The sequence below is a fragment of the Maylandia zebra genome, linkage group LG7 (assembly GCF_041146795.1).
Source record: "Maylandia zebra isolate NMK-2024a linkage group LG7, Mzebra_GT3a, whole genome shotgun sequence".
In the NCBI taxonomy this organism is placed as follows: domain Eukaryota; kingdom Metazoa; phylum Chordata; class Actinopteri; order Cichliformes; family Cichlidae; genus Maylandia; species Maylandia zebra.
In genome coordinates this window covers 39,431,439-39,457,811 of record NC_135173.1, presented here as the reverse complement: position 1 = coordinate 39,457,811, position 26,373 = coordinate 39,431,439, and the positions used below count along the sequence as shown (strand labels likewise).

The following is a 26,373-nucleotide window of genomic DNA, read 5'->3' as shown; positions in this document are numbered from 1 at the left end:
ACAGTGTATATAATGTCCTCGTAAGTGGATATCAGACCCTTGTAGAGAAAAATTAAGTATTTTGGTCTAGACGTCCCAAAATGTGATGTCCACATTTGTGGACACCAGGTCCTAGGAGGTTAAAGAGATGGCATGTGACTGAGCAGGCATGTTGTTAAATATTGGATTTCTGTTTCTCTGTATCTCTGGCATCACAACAGCCAATTTGGTTCATATACCTAACTGAATTTTGTTGTGAATGCAACATCAAAATGTACACTGTAAGAGGCTATTTTTTGGTTGTTACCAATAGACAATAGAGCACAAAGGATTTTTTCTTTCTTTTTTAATTTTTTTTTTTTTTTTTATTGAAATAGCAATTTGTTGCTTTGTAAGAGTTAAAGATGCCCTTTGAAATTCTGAAAATGTCAAAAACAGCTTGAGCAGTTATAAGTATTCACTTTTATCTCCCCTGGAGTTTAAAGTAAACCTTCTCCGAGGTTTTTTTTATTCCAAGTTTAGGTGATTTGATAATATTGGGATTTTTCATTCAGCTCATTGTCAAAATTCTTCCCTAAATTATAACAGGAGGAAGTAGCTTCAGACTTGATAAATACATCCATTCACCTTCCACTTATCCAGTTCAGAATTGTGGAGCGATGCACCCTGGACAGGTTAGCAGTCTGTTGCAGGGTTAACAAAGAGAGACAGACAACCAAAGTACAGCCAATTTACAGGCAGACCATGCAACCCAGAACCTGTGAAGCGACAGTCCTAATTATAGCACCACCATGTTTATTTCTATAGATTTTTAAATGTAATGAATACATGTTGTACTCTATAACATTAAAAATAAATAAAGAATGTCCTGATATATATACTTTATAAGCTGCATCTTGATAGTAGTGGTTTGGATTCCTTCTTACCTTTACAACTTGATTGCTGTCCATATTGCCCTAACAGCATCATAAAACAGCTTTCATCACATCACAAACATGTTCTAATGGATTGGGATCTGGTGACTGTGGATGTTATTTGAATACATTGACCTCACTGTCAGTCATCTAGTTTGATGTATTTTAAGCTTTGTGACATCCTCCTGGAAGCAGCCATCAGAAGATTGAACCTCTGTGATTATGAAGGGCTGGACACGGTCAGCAAGAATATTCATGTAGTATTTAAAAGATACCTGGTAGGGGTCCAAAGTGCACCAATTTTGCCAAAATCTATCCAGCCAACATCTTTTTGCAGCATTCTATGATAGCTTCAGTTTTCTGCCCTCACTGTTGTCTTGGTCTTGGTCAAACTGCAAACTGTTGAAACTGCTTTCTTCTCTGAATGAGTGAAAGTGTTTGCTGACTTAAATCTTGCAGAGTATAGGCAATAAAATGTCTACTGTGACACTCTGTTTACTTAGATTCTTTTTTGTCTTCTTTAGTGAGTAACACGGTCTTCTGCTGCTGTAGCCCATCTGACAGATGCTCTTCTGTATACCTTGGTTGGAGTGGTTATTTGCCTTCCTATTAGCTTAACACAATCCGGCCATGCTTCTCTGACCTCAGACATTAACAAGGCATTTTTGGCCAGTTCACTGACCAGGAATGCCTTTTTAGTATTACTGAATATTTTTTTCTTTTTCAGACCATTCTCTCTAAACCCTAATCATGGTTGTGTGGGAAGGTTCCAGTAGATCAGCAGTTTCTGAAATATTTAGATCAGCCCGTCCACCACCAACAAGCACAGCACATTTAAAGTTACTTAAATTACCTCTCTTCCCCATTCTGATGCTCAATTTGAATTACAACAGGCTGTCTTGACCATATCCACATGCATAAAAACAATGAGTTGCTGCATCAATGCACAGTTTAAGTGGCCGACGAGCATGGAGGTGAGTGTTTATCTAGTATATAACAAGCAAGCATCGGCATGATAGGTTTTACACAGTCCATCTGAGATATGACCTCTGATGGAACATGAGTGTGTGAGCATGCAAATGTGATCAGTGCTGCAAAAAAAACCTAACAAACTTATGCACAGACTATAATTCATTCACTCAGACCACTTAGCCTTATTAGTCTACAACATAGGATTAATATTTTAAAACTATAAACAACAAAACAAACAGAGAACCCACTGCGGCACCATAACTCAGGCCCAGGCCACTTAATGTTATTGTAAACCAAATATTTAATATTTTAAACCATAAACTGAAATAAGCAGGCATGCTGTTTGTACAGTGTGTCCCTTCCATCCTGTCCTTCTTCCTTTCTCTCTTATCCTCTGCCCTTACTTCCCATAAAAAAAAATTAACAAAAGATCATGCTAGTGATCAGCATATATAGATGCATTGTTGAGGGCATTTGTTTTGGTTTATCAAGCTGATCAAATCCTCTAAATGGAGCAGCTGTCTGTCTACAAAGAAGCAGCAGGAGATTAAGAGAATCAAGAGGATGGAAAAGGAAAATGGGAGACAAAAAAAGAACGAAAGAAAAGGAAAAGGAGTGAAGAGAGAGAAGACAGCAGATTATAAAAGTGAATGAAAGCAAGAGTGAAAATGAGTTTTAACGATTTACAAAGCAAAACAAACACGTGGCATTAGAAAGGGACCAAGAGGGACCAGCAAAGCAATTAACGAAAAGAGACGAAGAAAGCGAGTCTGAAATAACACATGGATATTACACTTTGAGAGGGAAAACAAGGGGGAGCTTGGAAAAACTGAGAAATTTGAGAAAATAAAAAATGAGGCGAGCAGAGAAGCTGACTCCGGCCTTGATGCAGACCGGAGTCAGCTCAAACATAACACACCATCACTCACACTCTAATGACTAGCTAGCTCAGTGTTTTGCAGTGTGTAAAACTGTGCAATCCATCTTTAGGGTCTAGTAGTCTTCAGATTCATTTTTATGTGTTCTGCTTAGGGTATTTTGTTGTACTTACAAAGCCCAATTCTGCAGAAACAAATGTTTAAAAGCTTTATTGTATGGCTGATTGAGAAGCGAGACAACTCTTCTATTTCAGTAATGAGAACTGTTCTAGATTAAGCCCTTTTTTGGAGAGTTGCATGATGAGTTTCCTTTTCTTTTTTTCCTGGAATAATGGACAACATTCCTCCCTTTAGTACTTTAGTACTTTAGTGCTTGTATTACCCTCTAAAACATGCTTGAGGCTACTGCCATTACACGATATGTGGCTACATTTAGTGCATCTAATCTAACAGCTAATGCTCTGACTGACAGACTGGTATTGTTGTTCTTGCTGTAGATCCTATGTAATTATTACTGTCGTTAGTGATTCGATTAGCAGTTGTCAATACACCATCTGACAGCTGTGTCGTCAAGTCTTTTGTTTTGTGTAAACCAAGAGTGAATGGAGATTAATATGAGCTCAAGATGTTATTGATTTGAAAATAAAAATGATCTGGTTTGGATTATTCCAGCTGATTCTGGATTCGATGGGCTGTATTGGCTCTTAATTTCATCTGCAGATGGTGCGCTCACGTTTGGCTTGTGTGTGTTAACCTCATCTGTGGCTACAGAAAGACACAGACACACACACACACACATCGTATTTACCACCCTTCTCCTCCCTTGCATTTGACAGAATTCACCATAATTAGTTTGGCCAAGGCTGCTTCGCTGTTTTTAATGGGATGAAATTATTTCACCGCATCAGCAGAGAGGTTTGGAAAAGTTCATCCAACCACTCAATATCTCAAACCTCTTAACTTTGGGTGTGTGCGTGCAAGAAATTGTGTGTGGCTCCCCTGAATCTGTTTGTGTATTTGTATGTGTTCATCCCTTTGTGTTTTTGCATAAATGTCTGTGCAGTTCTGTTTTGAATGTGATAATGACTTATTGATCTGACGACAAACTAATTAGTCACCATGGAAGTCTGTCTGATGGTTGGTGCGTGACATGGGTTTCTCTGTCTCTCTCATTCACTTTGTTTAACTTTAACTTTGTGTTGCTCCTCCAGGCTCCAGTTTCACTTTTCAGTCCTCGGACCATCTCTCCCTTTTTTTTTTCTTTAAATCACCTTATTTTTCTCTCCATCAGAATGACAGATTTGTCCTTGATGTGGTTTTGCTGCGATATCTGAGAGAATGCAATCTGTCTCGTGTGATTTTGTGGTCAGAAGAGTAAGTTTCATACCGTGTTAGCCATTGTAGAATACCCCACATCCTGCGTCTATCCCACTTCTCTACTCTTTACCATGTAACCGCAAAGGCCACCATATCCTGCAGCTCTTCTCAGTTATTACTGCAGCTGTTTTCAAATGATTCCTCATGAGGGTGAAGTAAGACGCTAGCTGGGCTGCATTAAATAAAACACTTTGAGAAGTTAAGGCAATTTCCATTCAAAAAATGGCTTAAATTATTTTTTATTTGTTATTCAGTTGGCTGCATTTTCTTCACGTGCATGCACTTTTATATGCGATCACATTGCACTGTTTTAATAGCATGACGTGCTTTCTTACAAAGATGTTTATCTTAAAAGCAAAATTTACATAAGTGGAGCTAACCTTTTGATAGCCAGTATCCACCTTGAACTCTGACTTTTCATGCCTGAAGCATTTAATAGATCTGTTATGATTAACACTGATGCCTTTATATACTTCTTGTAAATTCCAGAGTAACTGTATATCTCCAACTATAAATACTGGGGAGATTTAATTTTGCAAGTGAAACAGCATAATACATCGATGTGCACTTGAAAATCAAATATGAGCTGTTTGAGAGGAAAAGAAAATAGGCTTTAATAATGTTAAAGTCATCACAACTTATGTCAAGCTGACCTGTTTGGTTAGAACAGAAAGCCAAAGAGAATGTCGTTTTCTACTCTTAATTACTAGTCACTCTTCAGTTTGTATTGGAATTTGTTACTTTATTTTATTTAATGAAGCAATAGCCATTCTATGTATGATCAGAAGATTGTGTCTACATGTTAAAAATGTAAATTTATGAGAAGTCAAAACAGTGATGAGCTTTAATTTATATGTAGGCAGCAAATTAATAAAGAAAACAAAAAACTAGAACCAGTTTAGTAATTTTGCTTAACAGTGGCCTCACACTAACTCACAGTTAATATCAGAGAATTCTGGGACCCCATTTAAGATTATGCTGATTTAGCCTATTGACCAGTATTTTGAAATTCCCAGTATAACATGTCCGGACTGAGATTTGCTGTTCTATCTATCTGTTATTGTTTGTTATTGCCGGCAAATTAAAAGCAACCCAACAAAGAAAACCAGGAATAACGATATAAATCACTGTAAGGTCATAATTCTCCACTGCCGTGTAATCAAAGCATGCTCAGAAATTACTAGACTACAAAAGGACAACAATTTCAGTAAAACTGTTATTCATATTCATCAGAAACTATTCATCTGTGCTGTAGTTTATCAGGACAAGCTGGGTTGTGCAAATTTCTTCATTTCAGTGACTCAGATATTTGTAAAAACAATGGAAATTTGGGCACCTCTAAAAGTTGGAGTGTATTAATATATAGTCATCTGTGGAACAGGTGTAATTTTTCTTTAAAAACATGCTCCGGACAGCCTTTATCAGACCTACCAGGCCTCTTTTGTTCTCCAAAACTGTGTAACAGAGTGGAACTTGTGCTTACCGCTGAATGTGTGAAAACTTTTTTTTTCCCCTCTGGATCTCTGTGTGTGTGTGTGTGTGTGGATTTGCGGGGGGGGGGGGGGGGGGGGGGCTGTTGTCTGATTCCCCTAAAGGAGATTAATGAAAGGACTACAAACAGAGAAGGAGGGGACAGATGGAGGGATGAGAGAGAAAAGGCTGCAAGAGAGGGAGCCGAAGGGCTGAAGGGTTATAGCATTGGTAGGTGAGGGTGTGTGTGTGCGATTATATATGTGTGTGCTGCTTTGGGAGTCCTCTGTGAAGTCCATTCATGCCCATCTGAATGGAATTCTTTCTCCCTCACTCTCCCCGTCTGGTTTCCCGTTTTTTTTTTTTTAGGGGGGGGGTTCGTCTTTTAAAATTTCTCATTCCCTCGCAGACGTACCCTTTTTCCATCATCTGGTAATTCTCTCTGTCTCTCCGTCTTTCTCTCTTTTATGCTTTCTATCCTTCTCTCGCACCACATTCCTCCTGTCTTGCCTGTCATGACCTTATGTCTGGGATGTCATGCAGGACAAAGGAGCCAAGTTTGGCTGGGATGTGAAACTGTGAGAGTCAGACGGTCAAAGAGAGCGGATGGGAAAGAGTTAAACACAGAGGGAAACCTGAAGATAAAATGTTAAATGTCACAAAAATGTCACCACAGTGAATGGAATGAGACAGATAAATGGCGTGTTTATTTGAATATTGAAAGTGGAAAGTTTAGAAATTCAGAAACACATGACTCAGTAGGGAGACACTTGAACAATCTCTAACTTTGATTTTTGGTCATTCTTTTATTTTTTTAGCACATTTTGAACCGAGACTTCAAGTATGCGTTGCTTTTCTTCTCATTACTATTGCTTCCATAGCAGGGTGTCATGGGAGAGTAGCAGGAGGGGTTAGCTATGTAACTTCCCGTATTGACAATGACATAACTGCAATCAACGCGTCATGTTCCCGTAACAAATTTGCCTGTGAATAAAAAAAATGCATTGAAACATCTCGAGGGGTCAATTTATCTAGAAATTGGAGGTCAGTTTCCTCTTTACCTCCTTTAGCTGCTTGTGTTGCCAGGCAGAACGTACTTGTTAGGTATTTGGGAGCTATCTTGAGCTTCTGGGAAATGAGTGACAGCGCTCTTTCTTCCTACGCCATGCTGGTATGCATGTTCTCACATACCAGTGTCGTCATTTGTGTGCACCCGTGGATGAATGAATGTGCAAAATAGCAAAGTTCCCAAGGTTGTCAAACTATTGGATGAATGAACCCTCATGCTGCAATTTCCAGGGAAGATGAAAGAAGTATAAACATGCTGATGATCTTTTCCTTCATGTGCACTTCAGCTAATGCCAAGGTAAGAAGTGATAAGAGTTATAACCTGTTGGGGAAAAAAAAACAAAAGGGAGAGGAAAGCAAGAGTAGCCAGTGGGGGGGGGGCAGCATCTAAAAACCAAAAAGAAAGAAATGGTCCTCACAGCGGAGTGCACAGTCTGTTTTACATTCTGATTAATGCATAGTCACAATTTGCCAACTTTATTTTACTGTATTTATATTTGACCACACACAAAAATATACAGATGCATGTGTGGAGTCTGACCCCTCTACAGGACCTGTCCATCAGACAGACATCCTGATGGATGAAGCTGTCAGCGCCTGTGTGTGTTGCTTATCAAGCAGTCAAATGACCCTGTCTGTAGACCACACACACACACACAGCATGAACTTACAAACACACTGAGACACACTGAGAAATGATACGATGAAGAGAGAAGAAACTGTAAAAGGAGATGAGGGAAATACTTTTTTTTTCTTTTTTGCTTTCTGAACTGACCACCTGCCAGGACTGTCAAAGAAACTCAATGATTCTGTTTCATGTTTATCAGAAATACAAGAACTGAGGCAGTGAAGCCTCTGGCCTGTTTAAGTGAAATGTGGGTTCACACCAGACCAACTCTCATGATTCAGTTTGAGTTTTTGTTTTAGTCAGCAAAAGCGATATACCTAGGCACCAAGAGCCTTCGGAAAAGAGAGAATATCTCATGCTCAAGTCTTCCTTCTTAAGTATAAAGCAGTGCAAGTGGTTACATTTTCAATGTCTCTGACAAATAAATCGGCTTCAAACATGTTTTGATTATTTTTTAAAAAAAACATGTATTTAAAAGTAATTAAAACCTTTATCCTCATTACGCAGATTTGAAATAGGCCCATGCCCATGCAACTGACATGTAGCTGGAAATGGCTGATGATGTTCTTTATATGCTAAAAATGGGTAATTTTAGTCCATTTCTAGGAGGTTCCTAAAATGATCCACGCTTTTGTGAGGTGTCATTGGTACAGTTCTAGTCTATCGCAAGTTGATTGCTAGGTAACATGATTACCTTTAGACCTGATACAGATAAGAACCTTCAGAGGCATAAGATGCACTGGTGTGCCAAATCTGGTTGCTCAAGTCCTGATGGTCTAGGAAGAGTTTGCAAACAAACAGAGAGACATACATTTTGTGTAGTAGTAAGATATGAAATATTTGTCCTGTTAGTCCCCCCACATAAAGGACTAACAGGACAAATATTTCACATCTTACTTTTATCTTATTTACCTCTGTCAGTTGTGCTTTTTCCATCCCTCAGATATATGATTATTTGGAGATTCAGTGCCTTGAAGTCTTTTCTGTTGGCCAAACGTTCCCCATTCCAGCAAAACATCATACTGTAACTAACTCTACCTGCTTTATTGTTGTGGTTAATGGGTGCAAAACATAACTATCTGCTTTATCATTAAACTAGAAAAACACTCCACCTCCTCTTGAAGTGTCAATTTTCCCAAAAGTAGCAGAAGAAAATATCCTTTGACCCATATATGAGATGATAAATAGCCCTTAAAGCTGCAGGTTTGTTGACTTTAAATTAACATGGCATACTTTAATCATAAAAATTAGGCGCCTGAGTAGTTAATATTTTGAATGTGTAATTGGCGACCTTGTGGGAAGGACACCGTTTCACTTTACTTCCAGTGAAGGGTGATGAATATAACCTGTACTATTAGCATCAAAGTTCAGCTGTATTCTCTTAAAAAGTAGAAACATAAATGCTTAATACTTTACATCCACTTGACTCTGTTTCCTCCTCAAGTGGCCATTAGTCTTTATGGCACTGTTCATAGATTAGACAGTGTGACCCCTTCAGGGCAAAATCTCAAGGTTTCACCACTTTTGTGTGTCCATGTTTACATCAGTCGTTTCCTGCCTTGATTTAATCACTGGCATGGCTATGTATCTCTGGGTTTGATTATACATTTATTCAAGGAGAACTACAGTGTCGCGACATCCAAACTACTTTCCAAAGCACCAAGCATACAGTATATCACCTATTTCTGTGCCCACTGCATTATTTATGTGGGGTTTAAAATGAACCATCATGAGTGATGCCCAGTGGAGATGGCAAAGCTCTTTCCAATTTTCTAAGCAAGTGTTTCTGGGGAGAAGGGGAGTGAGACTCAGCATGCTCTCATCCTCACTTCTCTTTACTCTCAGGTAGTTGGCATGGGACTGTGTGCATTATTGTGTGTGTGTGTGTGTGTGTGTGTGTGTGTGTGTGTGTGTGTGTGTGTGTGTGTGTGTGTGTGTGTGTGTGTGTGTGTGTGTGTGTGTGTGCGTGCGTGTACTCTCATATGCACACCTGTATGGTTCACCCACTCAACAGTCATTCTGTTATCCTTGGGGGTCCATCTGTGCAAGGATTACACTGGCATCCCACTCTGGGTTTAAAACACAACCAAACACAGGTATACACACACACACGCACACACAAATAATCCTGTGCACAAACACACACATCGAATCACACAAACATACACATGCACACCAGCTTGGCTTTGCTACTGCTCCTCTTTTCAATTTTCAGCTCAATTACATTCCACTGTTACTTAGTCTAAACCAAGATCCCTCTTTTCCCTCAGGACACACACACACACAAGCATGCATACTTATTTAACGGTTCTGCATCCCACTTAAGTCCAAGATTGCGTGGCCCCCTTAACTTTCACTGAAAGTAAGAATCATTTTGTACCGTGTAGACTTTTAAGAACTTTTTTCCCTGTGTTTGCTCAGTAGAAAGGAGGTTGTTCTGAGCTTGAAGTCATGGACTGTTGCCATGACACAGATACAGTCTCCCCACCCCCTAATGATGTAATGATGTCCCAGCCCCAAAATAGCAAAACAGCCCCAAATGCTGATGCTACCCCCACCGTGTTTCATTGTTTGTTTGCTTGATTCCATTTCCACTCTTCTTATTCAGTGATTTCTCATAGTGAACACACTAGCAGGGCTTTTGGCAAGTCACAAAGATTTCTGCAAGTTTTAGTTGTTATGCTGTTTCAAGATTGATGTGGTCTTTATTTGTTGGCCTCTACTGGGGAGAATAACAACAGTCATAATTTTCCTTTATTTGTGTTCATTTTATTTTAACATGCGTACCAGAAACCCACTTGTAGCCTTTTTCTCTTCAGGCCTATTTCTATGGTCCTATATAAGTTCTTGTGATTACTCCCTAGTTTACATTTGCCATCTGCTCATGACAAAAGGAGACTCTTTCACTAATCAGAGTTTTAAGACGTGTTTAGAGTGTACAAAACTTCTACAGCCCCAAGTCCAGTCTTTGGGAGACCAAACTGAAAGTAGCTTTCAGAGAACATTAGCTCAGAGGTTTACATACTTTTGTCCAGCATGGATGGTAAAGGATTCATCATAAAAAAAATACATTTAAAAAAAAAAAAAGACACTTAAGACACAAGTACAACTGTTTCTGCTTTCTTAGTCAGGTCAGATTATGTTCTGGCTTCGCTTTTCTTTCAAATCTAAACTGTGCTTCCTTTAAGGCCACAGTAACTGGCACTCTATAGACTCACTATAAGTAGCATATAATGAAAAAAAGGAACAGCAACACAATTACTCCAACACAGTAGAGGTACATATATGAGGGAATGAAACTGCTTGCTCATGGTAATCTGAATGCACAGTGTCACTGTTCAAAACCTGTTAAAAGTTTTGTTTTTCTTTCTTAAACAAAATTTGATTTTGTACTGATCACCCCCCCCCCCCCCCCCCCCAACACACACACGCGCACACACACACACACACACACACACACACACACACACACACACACACACACACACACACACACACACACTCGTACCTCCTGGTGTTAAAAGCATTGCAGGCGAGCGTACAAAAGGAACAAACAGCCATGTAATGTGGCGGTTCCCTCTCATTGACACTGGGCACTGGAATGCAACACCAGGGGGGTAGGAGACACGGTGTGTGTGTTTGTGTGAATGTGCGTGCCATCCTGTCAGATTGGCCTAATCATTAGCATTACTGAGAACTGACAGCAAGAGGAAGGAACAATAAGTGTCATTTATCCTCTTTCTTTTCTTCTGTCTTGCCTACTCACGCTCTTTCCTTTCTTTCTCTTTTTATTTGTATTTTTTTTCTCTGTTCCTTGCTTTTAATCTCTGACACCCCCACCCCCCACCCTCCACCCCCACCCCGCATGACTGCCTGTCTCCCTCTCTTGTCTGCCTGCCACATACTTAATTGTTTCCATAAATAATCTAAATTTCTCAGCAAAAATAAAATAGAATAAAAGTGAAAATAAAATTAAGAATTCACATTAAGCATTGTTCGGCAGTACTGCTCCATTAAAAACAGCTTGGGTCTAATCACAGAATGTAATCATGGAATACCATCTCCAGTGTAGTTAAATAAAATCTCCAGCTATGATTTCCAAACTGCACACTGGCATCTGGCATCCCAAATACCAAGGTGGGAACAATCATCTTAAGCAATATCTGAATGCAAATATATGACTGAAACTCAGCACTCTTGTTGATGACAATGAATCATTTCTGTTTTTAGGATGTATAAGCAGATATAGTCAGGCAAACAAGCAGAATCGCTTGCATGGCAGGCAAATTAAAAAAAGAACCATTTACAAGAAAGAATTTCAGAAAGACCATTACTCTTCGGTTGGACTATTTGTAACTTGTGTGTTTGCGGCTCGTGACAGAAATCTTTTGACTTTAAATTGCCACAATTTGAAAAGAAAACACATGTTTTATGGAAAGGAAAAACGAATGTTCAGTATTTTATGTTAGCATTTACAGTCTCTGATCTCTTCTCAAACTTTTCCGTTTGGTAATATCACAAAATCCACTTGGAGATAAACAAAAATGGGGAAAGAAAATCAGCTCATTCTAACCCATCACTCTAATTCAGCAATGAGCTCAAAACTCAAGGCTTGTGTGTATATGTTTTCCTGCTGCTGACTCCAAACAGCACTCAGAGCAATGAGGATAGGTGTGATAAGAGCATCCTGTTGTGGTTGTGCTTTTGCCAAAATGCGGCTGAGGGAATGAGATCACTGCTTGTTTTTTCACTGAACCATGTAGACTGACTCTTGCTTGCTGTATTGCTTTAATTTATCCTTCCTCCCTGCTGGTTCATGCCTCCAGAACTGGAAAGTTTTGGACATTTTATCTCAAGGATAAAGCAACTGAATTTTATGATTATGATCTAGAGCAGGGGTCGGCAACCTGCGGCTCTTTAGTCCTTATAGTGCGGCTCCGCGCGGTTTGGGAAAATAAATTAGAAGTAATTAGCTGAAGTGTATTTTATTTATGTTAGTTCTTTTTTTTAACTTGTAATTCTAAATTGGAAGATTATTGTGATTTTGACATATAAAAATAAAATTATATTTTATTATTTTTTCATCGCTCAAAATAAGCGTCACACTTGCAGAAGCCGGTGTACCGGGCGAAACGCCGTGCATTTATCGAGACTTTCAACCCCAGGTAGGCCAGTTATGGATCTTCGGATCCACATTATGTCAGCAGCTGTTCTCCACCGTGAACTTTGTTAAAAACAAACACCGCTCACGCCTCACAGACGACAGCTTACAGTCCTGCATAAAGATGAAAGTGACTTTTACAGCCCCAATTTGCAGACGCTGTGCGCAGAGGTTCAGGAGCAGAAGTCCCATTGTAAACATATCACGGCAGACCCGACGATGTTTGCGTGAACACGCTTTTCAGCATCTCTTTATTGACCACTTTTCACACACGGTTGCTGACGCATACAGCCGGCTGTAGCTTTTCAGCTCACAGCCTGACACATACCAACAACAGCATAGACGGCACAGACGTTAAGGCGGCGAGGCTTGATTGCGGGTGCCGCTCAGGTGCGTCCGCCTCCCCTGCAGCGGCGCTGCAGACCACGCCCCGCCACACACATTAACCTGGTAAAATACATATTTAGGCAGAATTTTGCAAATATCTATTTTTCATTTTTCAGCAGCATAGTGCTTTTTTTCGAATAATTTTTAAAAGTCAAGTCAAGGCTCCAAAAGCCCAAAGGCGACATAAGGGTGGCGGCTCACAACAGTTTTTGTTTTGCGTGGAAACCCGGTCCAAATGGCTCTTTGGGTCTTAAAGGTTGCTGACTCCTGATCTAGAGTCACTGGCAAAGGACATGTTAGAATACTCCACACTGTCATTTCCTTTCTATGCTTTGACAAGTAATATATCACACTTGTGATGCACAGTGACCAGTTCTGAGCTGAAGTGGATTTAATAACTGTTACGGGGAAAGGTCACATCGAATTTTGACATCTGCACATAATCCAAGTTGAAATATATCCCTTTAGACAGCTTGTGCAATTCAGATTTGTTATGTATTGCCTATGTTATTATAATTGGTAGCATTTTGTTTCTTCACATTAGCTTTGTGCATGTTTTTTGTCATAGGCAACATTTTCAAAATTTCTTTCAAAAAGGTCATTTAATTTGTTTTCCAGCAGCAGAATTGATGAAAAATTCAATATAATCATTTAGTCATAATATGGTTACCACTGAATGATCTCAACCAATGCCTTTTGGCCAGTGTGATACATTTTTATCTACCAGAACCTTCAGATCCACGTTGAATCCACCTGAATGATCCAGTGCGCAATTTTAAATCTTTATTTATTCCTTGTTTCCTTTTTCAATGCATGCTGTCTTTACCTCAGCAGAATAACATGTTACGGGCACCCTTTCACATTTACTAACTGACTCATACAGTACTGAGAAAACACAGACAGTATTCGTTTCTTTTTTGAAGTTTTGCAGGCACTTATACTCTTGCTGACATTGCCAAGAGCTGAAATCTTCCAGCTTGGCTGACAGGGAGCCTGGGTTAGATCGGCTTGTGCACAGCTGGTGTTAGGAGGACCTGATTGAAACCATGTAGCTTAAAGTCTCTGAGCAAACATTCCATTAGAATAGCATTACGGTATTAGTATGAATCACTGTTATTCTGCAGTAGCCCCAACATGTGGCTGCGTAAAATGCTCTATCTCTTGTTAGTTCTATGGGTGTATACGGTGTGTGCATTCGAGCCTCCTATTTTTGCTTTAAGGTACTCGCAGTTCGTGCAGCTGCCTGTTTGACCTTTCTCAACTAGTTTATGTGTGTATCTAAAGGTTTCTCGCTGTGCAGAATGAGTCTTTGTGCCTCCATAGTAACGTGACACCTTTCATAACTCTATAAAGAAAACGCGCTTTATGTAAAAAGACAGCACAGTGTGCTCCCGCACGAAGCTCCTGGCAGAATTAACAATGATGGCCCCGAGCTTTACAGGCCAGACACTTTTGATTTCTCTTCGTCTCCCTGCCTGTCTCGCTGTGTATCTGTCTGTCTGTCTAGATTTGAATCTGACAGCTAAATTTAAAGAGAGTCAGCTGTTTCGATTCAGACATCAGCGATTCGGGTGTTACCTGCCTCTCTCATGGCTCGCTCTGGGAGTGATGGCAGTTAGCTGTTTGCGCGTTTGGCAGACTGACACCTCTGATTGGTCAATCCCAGGTTGTCACTCATTACACCATCATGGACACATCAGCTAAGAGGCAATTGTCGCTGCAGTGACAGGACCTCGGGCTATTATTGCTGCAGTGACACAGAGCTTTACCTCTTAGCGAGTCTGGAGACATCTCAACTCAAGTGCTTTACAGCACTCAAATTTTAGCTTTGCACAGTAAAAGGCTACCTGCAAGTAAGACCCTACAGTGAAACTATCCGAGTGGTCGATAAGACTAGAAAAGCGCAATATAAATGCAGTCCATTTACGTACTGCTTACTGGAGACAGGATTTTGCACTGATGGAATGGCAATTTCTAGCTTCATTTCTAGCATGATGTCATCCTTTCTCTTTCAGTGGCCAACCATCCATGTAGCGTTCTCTTACTTTGTTTGAGTTAAGCTATTCAAAGGGCTGCTAACATTATTATTTAATTAGCATGAACAAAAAATCCCAACATACATAGCAGGTTCATAATTTATATTAAAGTACAGAAAAGAGCTACAAAGAAAGTGTTAGGAATGACACTGATCAAATAGCATACACACATGGGCAGAACTGCAGAAAATAAGAAATATCCCTTCCATTTCCCACTTGAAACAGAAAAATTATCATTGCAATGCCTAAATTTGTGTCACCCTGTCATACGTACAATTTGACATGCTGCTGGGCTCAGTCCCCTGCTAACCAAATTGTTTGTTGTGTTGCCCTGGCAAAAACAATCTATAAGCAGATCTGCTCAGAGGCATTCAGTCACTAGAATAAAAGGATGAATTTCTTCTTGGTTAAGTGTGAGGGAAAATAAATGCCCACATATGTTTTTTTTTTACTGCTTTTGTTTTGTTTCATTTGTCCTTGTAGTGCCAGACCTTTGCTGTTGAAGTTGTGCACAAGCTGGAAAGGAACTAAAAAAAAAAGTAAAAGTTTAAAAAAGGTCCAGGCATGTGAGACTATGGCTTGAAAAGTTGAATTCCAAGTTTTACTAAGAAGATTACTTTTAAATGAACAAATCACTCATGAATGGCACCGTGCTGTTTCCCCCAACTTTCCTGGCAATCTCCACTGCACTTTCAAAATAAATAATAATGAAATATGGCCAGAATGAAGTAGCATGAAAGGAATCCGCAGCCTCTCATAAGCTTCTGTATTTAAGGCTGCTGGTTTGCGCAGAGTTCTGAGGAAAGTCAAGAACACTCAGTGGACCAAGTCATGTACAAGTTAAAAAAAATCACATATTGTGGAGTAAGTGAATGCATTTGTGCACTGTTACTTATTATTACTTGTTTTTTGTTGGCAGGTGTGAAACCCGCCTTGTCTTGTCTTCTTGTAGATACAGTAGATAGTGAGATGTTGTTTTCAGGCGTGAATCTTCTTGTTATTCCTGAGCTTTGAGCAAGATTTGTGATGTCAGTTGGTTAAGTACATGTGTGTGTGCTTTAGTGGGGGTGAGAGACTGGCTGCAGGGTAATTTAAGTGTCCAGATATAATGGTTGTCTTCCTGTGTCTGACCTTGAGAGCTACAGAGGTCAGTGCAACCCTTTCACCACCTCCATGCCTTTTTTTCTGTCCTATTTAAAAGATAAATCTAGGTTACTACAGCTTATATATCATGGTTAGATAGCTGTTTCAGTTTTTTTTATAATAACTTTGTTATCAGAGCTTATTAGTGATGGATAAGTATGACAGAATCTTATTATAAAGAGCAAAAATACATTATTTCAAATAATAACCTGTTTGCATTACCTAGTTTCTCTGCCTTTCTCTCTCTCCCTCCTCGTCCCTTATCAACTCCTGATGCTCTCATAAGGTATCCGTCCTCTTTTCATTCATTCATCTCTCACACACGGCTGTTTCCAATTGGCTCACAGACATTCCTGGAATGTCAAGGCATCATTGTGTTGTGCAGTGTGTGTGTCTATGTGTGCGCTTGCACACCCACTGCCCCTCTATTCACTCGCTCATGTTAAGAAACAGCTCTAAACCAGGAGACTGCTGAGAGACAGAGAGTGGTTGGTAGGATGAGAATAAAGATGGATACAGGAGGAAAGTAGAAAAGAAGCAAGAAACAGAAAAGAGAGCTGAGTGTGCACTGCTGAATGTTGTTGATGCAATACCATAAATGATAGAAACGTGGTTCCACGTTCCAGTGTGGTGGGTCGATCTCTGATTCCTCCAGTCTGCAAGCCAAAGTGTGGGCACAGATAAAAACAAAAGCATGAATGCGTGTGTAATTGGGTGAATGGGACTTGTAGTAAGAAAGCACTTTGAGCCCTTATACAGTATAAGTGACAATCCATTTACCATTTACTTTTAAAACATCAACCGAGTGGAGATTATAAACAGTCAGCGTCAGCAGTAGCAAGCAAACCTTCGGCAATCACGCTGCAGTTTCCTCAGAAATGTTTCAAATCTAGAAGATGCACAAAAAGGCACAAAAATGCGTACATATAGTCTTTAAAAAAAGTTGGACGTGCTTTTTAAAAATGCGCTTATCATAACTTCAGACACACAAACTTTTAGTGGTATACAGAAGCGCACAACACGCAAGCACAATATGAATGACATTTTTAGTACTCCTGCACTGTTTTGATTATGTATATATAAAATTGCATATTCTCATTACGGACACACACACGGCACACAAGCGCATGCACACTCGTGTGTCCGCGTACACTTTATCATAGCTTTGGAGTGGCAGTTAAAAATATTACACCACAATTACATTACCGTTAGCCAAGACAGCTGGTCTGGACAAAAAGGCACCACAGCGTCTCTACGACTTTGTTCTACAGTTTTATTTACATTCCTTTTTCTCCCATGACACATGACTAAGCTAATCTAAAATCCAGTGAGCCTGGCATTGGCAGGCTGACTCAAGCAGAGACCAAAGCCATCTGCCTAAACAAGTTATGCCATTCAGACCGGTACAGACTCCAAGAGAATATACTTCTTTCCAACAGGATTTCTAAAAATGTAATTTTTACACTAAAAGAGAATTTAGACAGTTGGAGGGATAGGTAGTCGAATAGTTGGATTTGTTTGCTATTGTAACAACACTGGTTTGTAGTTTGTCAAATTGATTCCAGGAAAGCAAAAATAGAATCAGGGAAGGTTGATAAAGTTGCAATTTTGTGTTTTTGTCAGGCCTATAAACTGCCATGTTTATTGCAAAGCGAATGGATGGAGAAATTGGAGCAAGGGAAGAAAATGCATTCATTTTGGTTGTCATAGTCAGAGAATTCACTCCAAACACATACACACACTGCACAAAATGAAATGAATGTGGATGCATATGAACACAAACACAAAGCAACAGGGAGGCTACCAACACAACCAAATAGCATTTACTACAGTGTCTGCAGCCTAGCAACCAGGCAACTGGATGTCATTGTCCCTCATCACATTTCTGTGTTTGTGTGAGTGCTCCTGTGACAAAGATCCTCTTTTGCAAGATCTTGAATTTTTGTGTGACAGGTTTAGAATAGTGGCAGAGAAGAAGAGAGAATATGGGGAGAGAGAAAGAGCTGCAGTGTTTTTTGGCTGCTTATCAATGAAATGAACAAGCTGCTGCCCCCCAACCCCCCAACAAAAATTGATCAAATTCATGACTGACACCATCTCACTGTAACTTTAGCTGGTAATTCAGTTCAATCGAAATAGAAGCTCTATACTCTTTGGTACTTTGGTTCACAGTTTTAAGTACATTGTTTTAGTTAATAACTCATGAAGTTACCTTTCAAGAATAAATCTGTATGCATTTCTACAACTTATTTCCATTAAAAAGTAACCCTACTACTTGAGTATGCACACATGTGGTTTGTGGTTCGTGAGGCTAACAAAAAGCACCTTCAGAATCACGTTTGATTTAGCAATTCAAACCAGATGATGAAAAGGCAGTAATTCAAATACCATTTATTCATGAGCGGTGTACTGTGTGCCATTAGCTCAGGTGCTATGTCACAGAGACACACACACACACACACACACAAATGACCGGCTGCTCAATGTAATTTTAATTTCAATTATTGTTTTATTTGCTTTAATATTTATGCTGCCTTTGTTCTACAGGTGTGTGATCTCTTGTTCTTTTAACTCTACTTTAATGAGATTCATCGAAAGCTTTTGATGTTGTAATATTATTGGAGAAACTGTGCAGCAGTTCTTTGTCAGTGCGCATGCTTATGTGTTGTTTGTGCTTTTTGTTGTTGTTTTTGTTTTGTTTTAAGGGCACATTAGTATAATATGATGAAAGAATGCTGTCTTGTGTCATCTCCTCTACATTTCCCTTTATCTTTTGAGATGTTTCCTCTTTACTTCCACTCATGCCAGTCCATTTGTTCCCTCTTTCTTCCTTCCTCCTCATTTCTCCACTTTTCTATTACAGACCCCTGACCTCAGTTTTTAATTACATTTTAACAGTCTTCGAGAAATCACATATTAATTATTAGCTTAATAACATACATCTCAATGAACTACAAATTAAAATTAGAGCAGTTTACACAAATTGGGCAGTTTACTTATAAAATGTGTATAAATGTAAGAAAGAGATGGGAGAAACTCCCTTAACCTCCTAGGACCTGGCATCCACATATGTGGACATCACATTTTGGGTTATTTAGACCAAAATACTCAATTTTGCTCTACAAGGGCCTGATATCCACTTACGAGGACATTATACTGCTAGTGTTCTATCAAAATTTCAAACAAGTATCCTCATATGTGGCTCTTATTTTTCTTAAAAACAAAAATAAGGTAAAAAAAATAAATTGGTAATTCTTTGTTTTTACATATCAGGCCCCAATATGTCCAAATATCAAAGAGAAATTAAAAATGCATGTCGTGGAAGAGTTCGGGTCTTAGGAGGTTAAACCTGTTGATATGTTGATGTTGATAGACTGCGCAACTTCCTTGTTTTTAAACTGAGTTGTCAGAGTATCTTAGTAAGGCTAAGGGTGGGATAGATGTTTATCTTCCATGAGTCGACCAATATATTGCTTTTTCAAAAATCACCAAATATCAAATAATAGTATCAGTCCCAAAAATTCTATATTGGCTAGGCTCTATTTGAAATCAAACTGATTTGGAGTTAGTTATATTGGACAGAGGTTAATCACTGTATCCACATTAGTCCATTTTTGTCTGTGTTTATTGTTATAACTGTGTTATCTGTCTCCACACACACATAAACCGTAGATTTGAAAAATTGTTTAGTATCAATGGTAAAGGGGTTAGCACTGTCACCTTACAGCAAGAAGGTCCTGGGTTTGAATCCATTGGGTCCATAGTGTCTGTGTCAGCCGTGGAACAGACTGGAAACCTGTCCAGAGTGTACCCCACTTCTCACCCTATGATAGCTGGATTTGCTCCCAGCGATTGTGGATGGGTAGATGGAGAGAGAGAGATTTCTCGCTCCTGATAAGCCATACATCAGCCCCCTTTGAAGAACCCTGCAGTAGAAGCTGCCCTTTCAAGGTGTTTCAGTGGTAGTTTGACTGACACTACTCACATCTGGGAAAATGAACTAAATTAAAGGCGCAAACACTCCAGAGCTCAAACAAACCACTACAAACACGGCTGGCATGAGCACACACACCTATGCTCATCTTCTTTACACCTGATATCTCTCGCCAATCCGCACAATTTTTGTCTTTCAACTTTCCTCTTGCTGCTTCTCTTTCCTCTAACAGACTAATCTTTAGCTGCTCTGTCTGAGCTTTTCCAACTTTGTAAAAAACCCTTTTGACTAATTATGGATGATTCCAGGAGAATGACAGCAGCCTCAGTTCTGTGTGTGTGTGTGTGTGTGTGTGTGTGTGTGTGTGTGTGTGTGTGTGTGTGTGTGTGTGTGTGTGTGTGTGTGTGTGTGTGTGTGTGTGTGTGAGTGTGTGTATGTGGGTCTGTACTGATAATAGTGTGTGGCGATGTCTGTGTTTAACATTGTGTTTTCACGACTTTGACTGAAACTCTCAGATGAGAAGCCAATTGATTGAGATGGCCCCAATTAGTCTCCACGATTAATTGAGTGCGATTGGATGTCGTCCATGGCACCTCATCATTAGACGTTATTGACGGTCTAATTAGTTGCCTTGGTGACCGTTTAAACACAGTTGATTGTGTGTGACAGTGAAACGACCCCACCGCAGCCAATCATGCATACCTCTTGCTTGTGGGTGTGTGAGAGTATGCGTGTTTGACCGTATACACCTTTAGGGAGGTGTTCCAAGAAATTTACAAGGATGTTGCAGGAAAAAACAACAACAAGATGCTGCTAGATTATGCTTAATATTATTTTTGTTATTATTATATCCACCAAGCCATAATAAGTGTGCATCCAGAGAGAGAAAGTGCTGAGATAGGAAGAAAAAATATTTTTGGTTCTGAAACTGTGGCCGCAGATTAATTAGATCCACTCAGTAATTATAAGTGGTGACTGGAACATTAAGAAACTGTGGATAAATCACACAAGCAAAAGTGGTACTCACATCTGATAGAGTAAGTCATTTTGCATCTTTTTTTCAGACCCAGGGAACATTTGCCACTGATGAGATATTTGGCATTTCCATTTATTTAATCAAAAATGTAACGATTATTATAAATCACTTCAAAGAGTGATCTCAATTTAAATAGGCTATCTAGCACTGTGCAAAAGTTTCAGACATTTTTGATTTTTTGACTTTTTGCTGTAGGAATACTTATGATTGATCCCAAATTCACTCTGTAGCATGATGCAATTAACCCAGACGCACAACCAGGGTCCTAAATAACCATTTTCAGCAAAGACGAGAACAGTCAATCCTGAGATGATGTGAGTCCCACAGAGCTTAAGTGTATCCCGGAGAATAAGGGCTGCTTTGAAGTCAGGCCAGTCATACTGGAAATTTAAATGTAGATTTTATTTAATAACAACAAGGACTGGATAATTCACTTTAAATATACTATGGTTTCAGTAACTCTAGGTAGTGTTGAAAATATACATTTAATTACATTGAATTGAAGTAAAATAATCATTAAAATAAAATAGAATTCATTTTGATTCTAAATTGGAATATAACCTAGTGTTTATTACCACTGTACTGACATTTTAAATTAGAATTACACCACCCCTGCATAAATCATCCCAATAACTACTTTCCCGAAGTCATTTGAGTTGTCTCTATCTAAATCTTATCAAGATGCTGCTGTTTGAAATATTCACTTTCTTCTCACATTGGTCAAAACAACAGACAGACAGACAGACAGATTAAAGTTTTTTTGTCATTATGTCTTCACATAACAAAATACTGTGCATTAGCACTCAGAGTAGAACAGAGAGTTTAAAAACACAGACAAACACACAATAAATAAAAAACAAAAAAGGGAAATAGAGTGTACAATAGGATATGCAATAAGCAAACAATTTAAGAAGCAGTATTGTATTAAGTGTTGTAAAGTGCAGTTGTCTGGAGCATGTCCTCAGCCCTAGATATATAGCTAGATACACACACACAAACACACACACCCCACAGTAATCTGAATAATTGATGAGTACCTTCTAGTGTGTAATTATAAGCCATAATTTAGATCAACATCAGCTAACTGAAAGCAAAAGGAGGATGATTAGGTGAAAGGAAAAGACACAAAAGAACTTCACAAGGGGGGAAATAATGAAACTCACCAAGATTGGTTTTAGCAGTGGAGCTGTGTCCATGCGCTATATTCGCTATAACAAAGGTAAAATGTTGAAAAGTTGTGTGGAGAGAGAGGGAGTGGCAGACGAGTACATGGTTGGCTAACCGTGAAAAAGAACCCTAATCTCAGAGGAGGTTAGAGCTGGTGTAACATCACGTTTTCTTGCCAAACTTTTTTATTCTTCTTGTGCTCTACCACTTCAATATCCTCTGTGTCTCCACAGCATAAACACCGGCACCCCAACGCCAATCCCCCAAACACTGCAACCCTTTCTCCTTTGTTTTTTCATCATTTCCTTTACTCTATAAACAGAATTCAGACAAATAAGAAAACAAATCACCACAAATTATTTATTTCCTTCTTTTCTTTATTTTAATTTCTTTTTTTGATTCTCTCAGCCACAACGGCAAACAGCACTGATATAGAGAAGAAATGAAAACATCACTTTTAATTTTGCCTGAGATTAACTTTATAGAAAAGTCATACTCTAAAATTTCCATGATTTTAATTAAACTTTCATTAAATTTGAATTAGTCTTATTAAATATTTAAATATAGTACGCAACAACAACAAAATTAATTACGTTTTCAAAAAACTTGGCAGAACCATGTCTTAATTTTAACTGAGTAGCAGCCTTTTCAATTAAACATTTGATGGAAACTGAATTATGCAGTGAGGTAATGTGTAAGGCACTGTTGCCTTGCCTTTGAATATTGCAATGTGCATTCATCTGATTGTGATCCCTCCTCTTGGTATGCTTCTTTTCATGTCTGCCTCAGTTGTATACATGTAGATATTCATTAACCATCTTCCCCTCCCTTTTCTTCTCATTATTCTCTCTATAGTTCCCCCTCTGGAGCCTACTATCACTTGTAGGTCCAACACCTACCCTCAAGGTTTTTACTGCAGCTGGCACCAGCAGCATTCAACGTACATCAACACTACATTTGATGTGGAAGTACAGTAAGTGCATTTTATGCATATACAGATGTTTCAGGATGAAACCTGTGGATTTCTGAAGATTATTTCCTGTTATTTTTGCCATTATAATAATAAAACAGTAAGAGTGATACAATCATTTTGGTTCATATCTTAGTCCAACATGGCAAACAAACAAGTCTCGGTTGCCTAGACGAGTTTTAGCATTTTAGAAGTGGGTCTCTGTCAAGTTCTCTTTGAGACTCCCAGAGTCCCACAGCCAACACCATGGCAGGTGCTTTCATTGAAGGTGTAACACTAATATTATTCTCTTTGAATAAAGATGAGGAATGGGCCATAGCTAAAGATTAATTAATAGCAAGCCCATGTCTTTAGTGTTCAGTGTTTGTGTTAAGTATCTGTATCATTCAGTCTTTAGTCTACAATAGTTTTTGCCTTTAAGCAGAAAACCTGCAACAGCTGTTCCTTTTTTCCCTGTTCTCTCACCTTTTTCTCTTCAGACATAACCAGCGTTCACTCGAGGTGAAGAAAGATTTGTTCCACAAGAACCGCTGCCATGTACGCTTCCCAGAGGTTTTCTCCAGCTTCCCCTACAAAGTTAATGTAACAGCCATCAATGCTTTGGGGAAAGCTTCTGCCACTAAAACTTTTGAAGAGTCCACTATAGGTAAAACATGCTCTGTGTTATGCTTTGTGGTTTCTGTTACATTCTCTTTTCCTGTTCCTTCACTCCGTTGCATCTTAAAGCACTCATGAAGTTGCGTGTGTTGACCAAATGTGACTCGAAATGAATTACAGGCTTTTTGCAGAAGCTACACAGAAAGGAAACAGTTGTGCTTTCTTATTAAGTTTTGCTCACAATTAGAGGGTTCCATTAAGCCCTGAATTCAAAGAGTTTAAATGAAACCCACACTGACATTTTGAAAATCTTACAAGTATTTGCTCCTAAACCGTTCCGCTCGCAACAAATTACCACTTTTTCATTAAAATCGTTATCCGCACATAGTTCAGGGACAAATGTAAAATGTTTTTCCCACAAAGATTGACGGGTATTTGGCAAAGGAAAAAACTAAAATGCCGAGTGTCAAGGCATCTCTTTGTGTGTGCCAACCGCCGAGCAATGTTAATGCATTTGTTTGCTCACAGATGACTGATTTCATTCATTTCTGGTTCCCTTTGGAGATTTGTTGCACACACAGCAATGCTTGGTGCCAGGAAGACATAGAAAATTGAAAATGCAATGGCCAAATAAATGTCACCCAGCTGATAGCAGAAGTGTACAGTTTTGTTTGGGGTTTTTTTGTTTGTTTTTTTTAACCCACAGCATAGTCCATTAGCGAGAAACCCACTGACTGTGCATCCGTGCCATTACCAAAAGCAGCAGATAATAAACAATCGACCTCTGAACCTTTTCTGCAGCAAACAGTATTTAATTGAGGTTTGGACAGGATGTGATGGTCACAAATCAATGGTCTGGTTTCTCACTTTCCCTCAGCCAAAACACCAGCTGCCATATCAGCACATTTCTGATCTAAAAAAAAACAAAAACAAAAGAAGCTATAAATGTGCTTCAAGGTTGATTTTTTTTTTTACTTTCAATTAATTAATTCATTATGTGGCGAGTAATTTCAAAATTAACTTTGAATTGTGACGTTTTTCATCAGTTACTCTACCAAAGGCCACATAATAACAGCAGTACTCTTGAAATTCACAAGCAACTCTGACTGGAAAGCAGTGAAGAGGAGAAATTCATTTTAAAGAAGGAATGAGGAGTACTTTGATAGATAAGGGAACTGCTGCCAGCAGTCCTCAGCTCTATTGCATTGCTTAGGGTGATATGGGTGTGCATGGTGCATAAACACACACAGACACCAATGGGGCTGTGAGCGATTGTGCGGAGTGTCGGTTGAGAGGGTTAGGTATTGAAAATGAGAGACAGAGAGAGAGAGGAAAGAAAGAAAGTCTGTGTGTGTGTGTGTGTGTGTGTGTGTGTGTGTGTGTGTGTGTGTGTGTGTGTGTGTGTGTGTGTGTGTGTGTGTGTGTGTGTGTGTACACATAAGTAACCAAATGAGGCAGTGACATGCTCTGCCAAGCCCCGGACACAGGACTCATGAAAATGCTAATGGTAGCCGGATTAGTGCTTTGGCTGAGGAAATATCCCTCAACTATCGGTAATAGCAAAATACCCCACTGCAAAATACCATTTAATTCTTCCTTCTCTTCATTTCCTGAAAAGTGTAACTTTGCATTTCTTTCCCACCTTTATTTCCTCCTGTTTTAATTCCTTCCTTCCTGTTATCGCTCCCTCTCTTTTGCTATTATCAAACAATCATTTTATTTCACTTTTTTTCTGCATTTTTCGTCCATGCTTCTGGTTGTTTTATTTTTTTTAAGCCTTAAAACATACTTAGTTGCTTACAGCTACATATAGCTAGGTGTTACATACTCTGGTCTGAATAAAGTAAAGTTTGCTTCTTTTGAACTGTAGATCTACATGCAATCACTCGCTTTTCCTCCTGGATAACTGATACAGCTGTCATTGATCCCAAAGAGAAGCGGTGGCTACAGAAACTTTCTGTCACTGACTCTAGAAAACAAGCCCAAACCTTTGCAAAGTTGCAAAGTTTGCAAAGTTGCTAGTTGAAAGGCCAAAACTTCTAACAAAGTATGTTTTGAAACTCATCTGTTCTTCGTTCCTGCATTGTTAAAAGTCTTTCTTATGCCATTCTATGATGTAAGTCACATTCATTTTCAGGGACAACGAGGCAGATCGTAAATAAATAAAACAATTTCATGCTTCCTGGTTCACTTCTGAATTCTGAGCGGGAGTAAGACGGTTCTCAACTGTCCTTGTTCATCCGACCAAAGCTGGGGCGGAATTAGATGAGATGAGATGTGTGTGCTTGCGTGTGTGTCCCTACATGTGTGTGCTGTGGGTGAAGTTACAAAGAGAACCCTCAAGGAAGCTCCACACTCATCAAATGATAACTTAAAGCTTTCTAGTGCCAAGATGATCAAACGCTAACTGATCTTGCCGAGCTTTAAAGGCTTCTACAGTTAAAGTATTTTCACTTACAACAAAGAGCTTTTTTTTGCTGGCAGTTCTGACAGCAGCCCACCTGAGCACCCGCTGTCATTCAGCTTTACTACATTACTCATCCAATGAGATGAAAGACAATATGTTGTAACCTAATTCCACCAGGTCAGAGTAGCTGCAGTAACTGAAATCATTGAAATTATTTGTTACTTGTGTCATGCTTTGAATTGTTTCTTA

General features: G+C 39.1%; 1 protein-coding gene across 1 annotated transcript in view; it reads left to right on the top strand.

Annotated features, from left to right (window-relative positions):
* The window catches only part of cntfr (ciliary neurotrophic factor receptor), a 228,670-nt gene that overhangs the window by 165,868 nt on the left and 36,429 nt on the right, over nucleotides 1–26,373 (top strand). Inside the window, exons 5-6 of the mRNA XM_004538375.5 lie at nucleotides 23,006–23,123; nucleotides 23,600–23,766. Of these exons, the coding sequence (XP_004538432.1) occupies nucleotides 23,006–23,123; nucleotides 23,600–23,766 (285 nt within the window). The remainder of the gene's footprint in view (nucleotides 1–23,005; nucleotides 23,124–23,599; nucleotides 23,767–26,373) is intronic.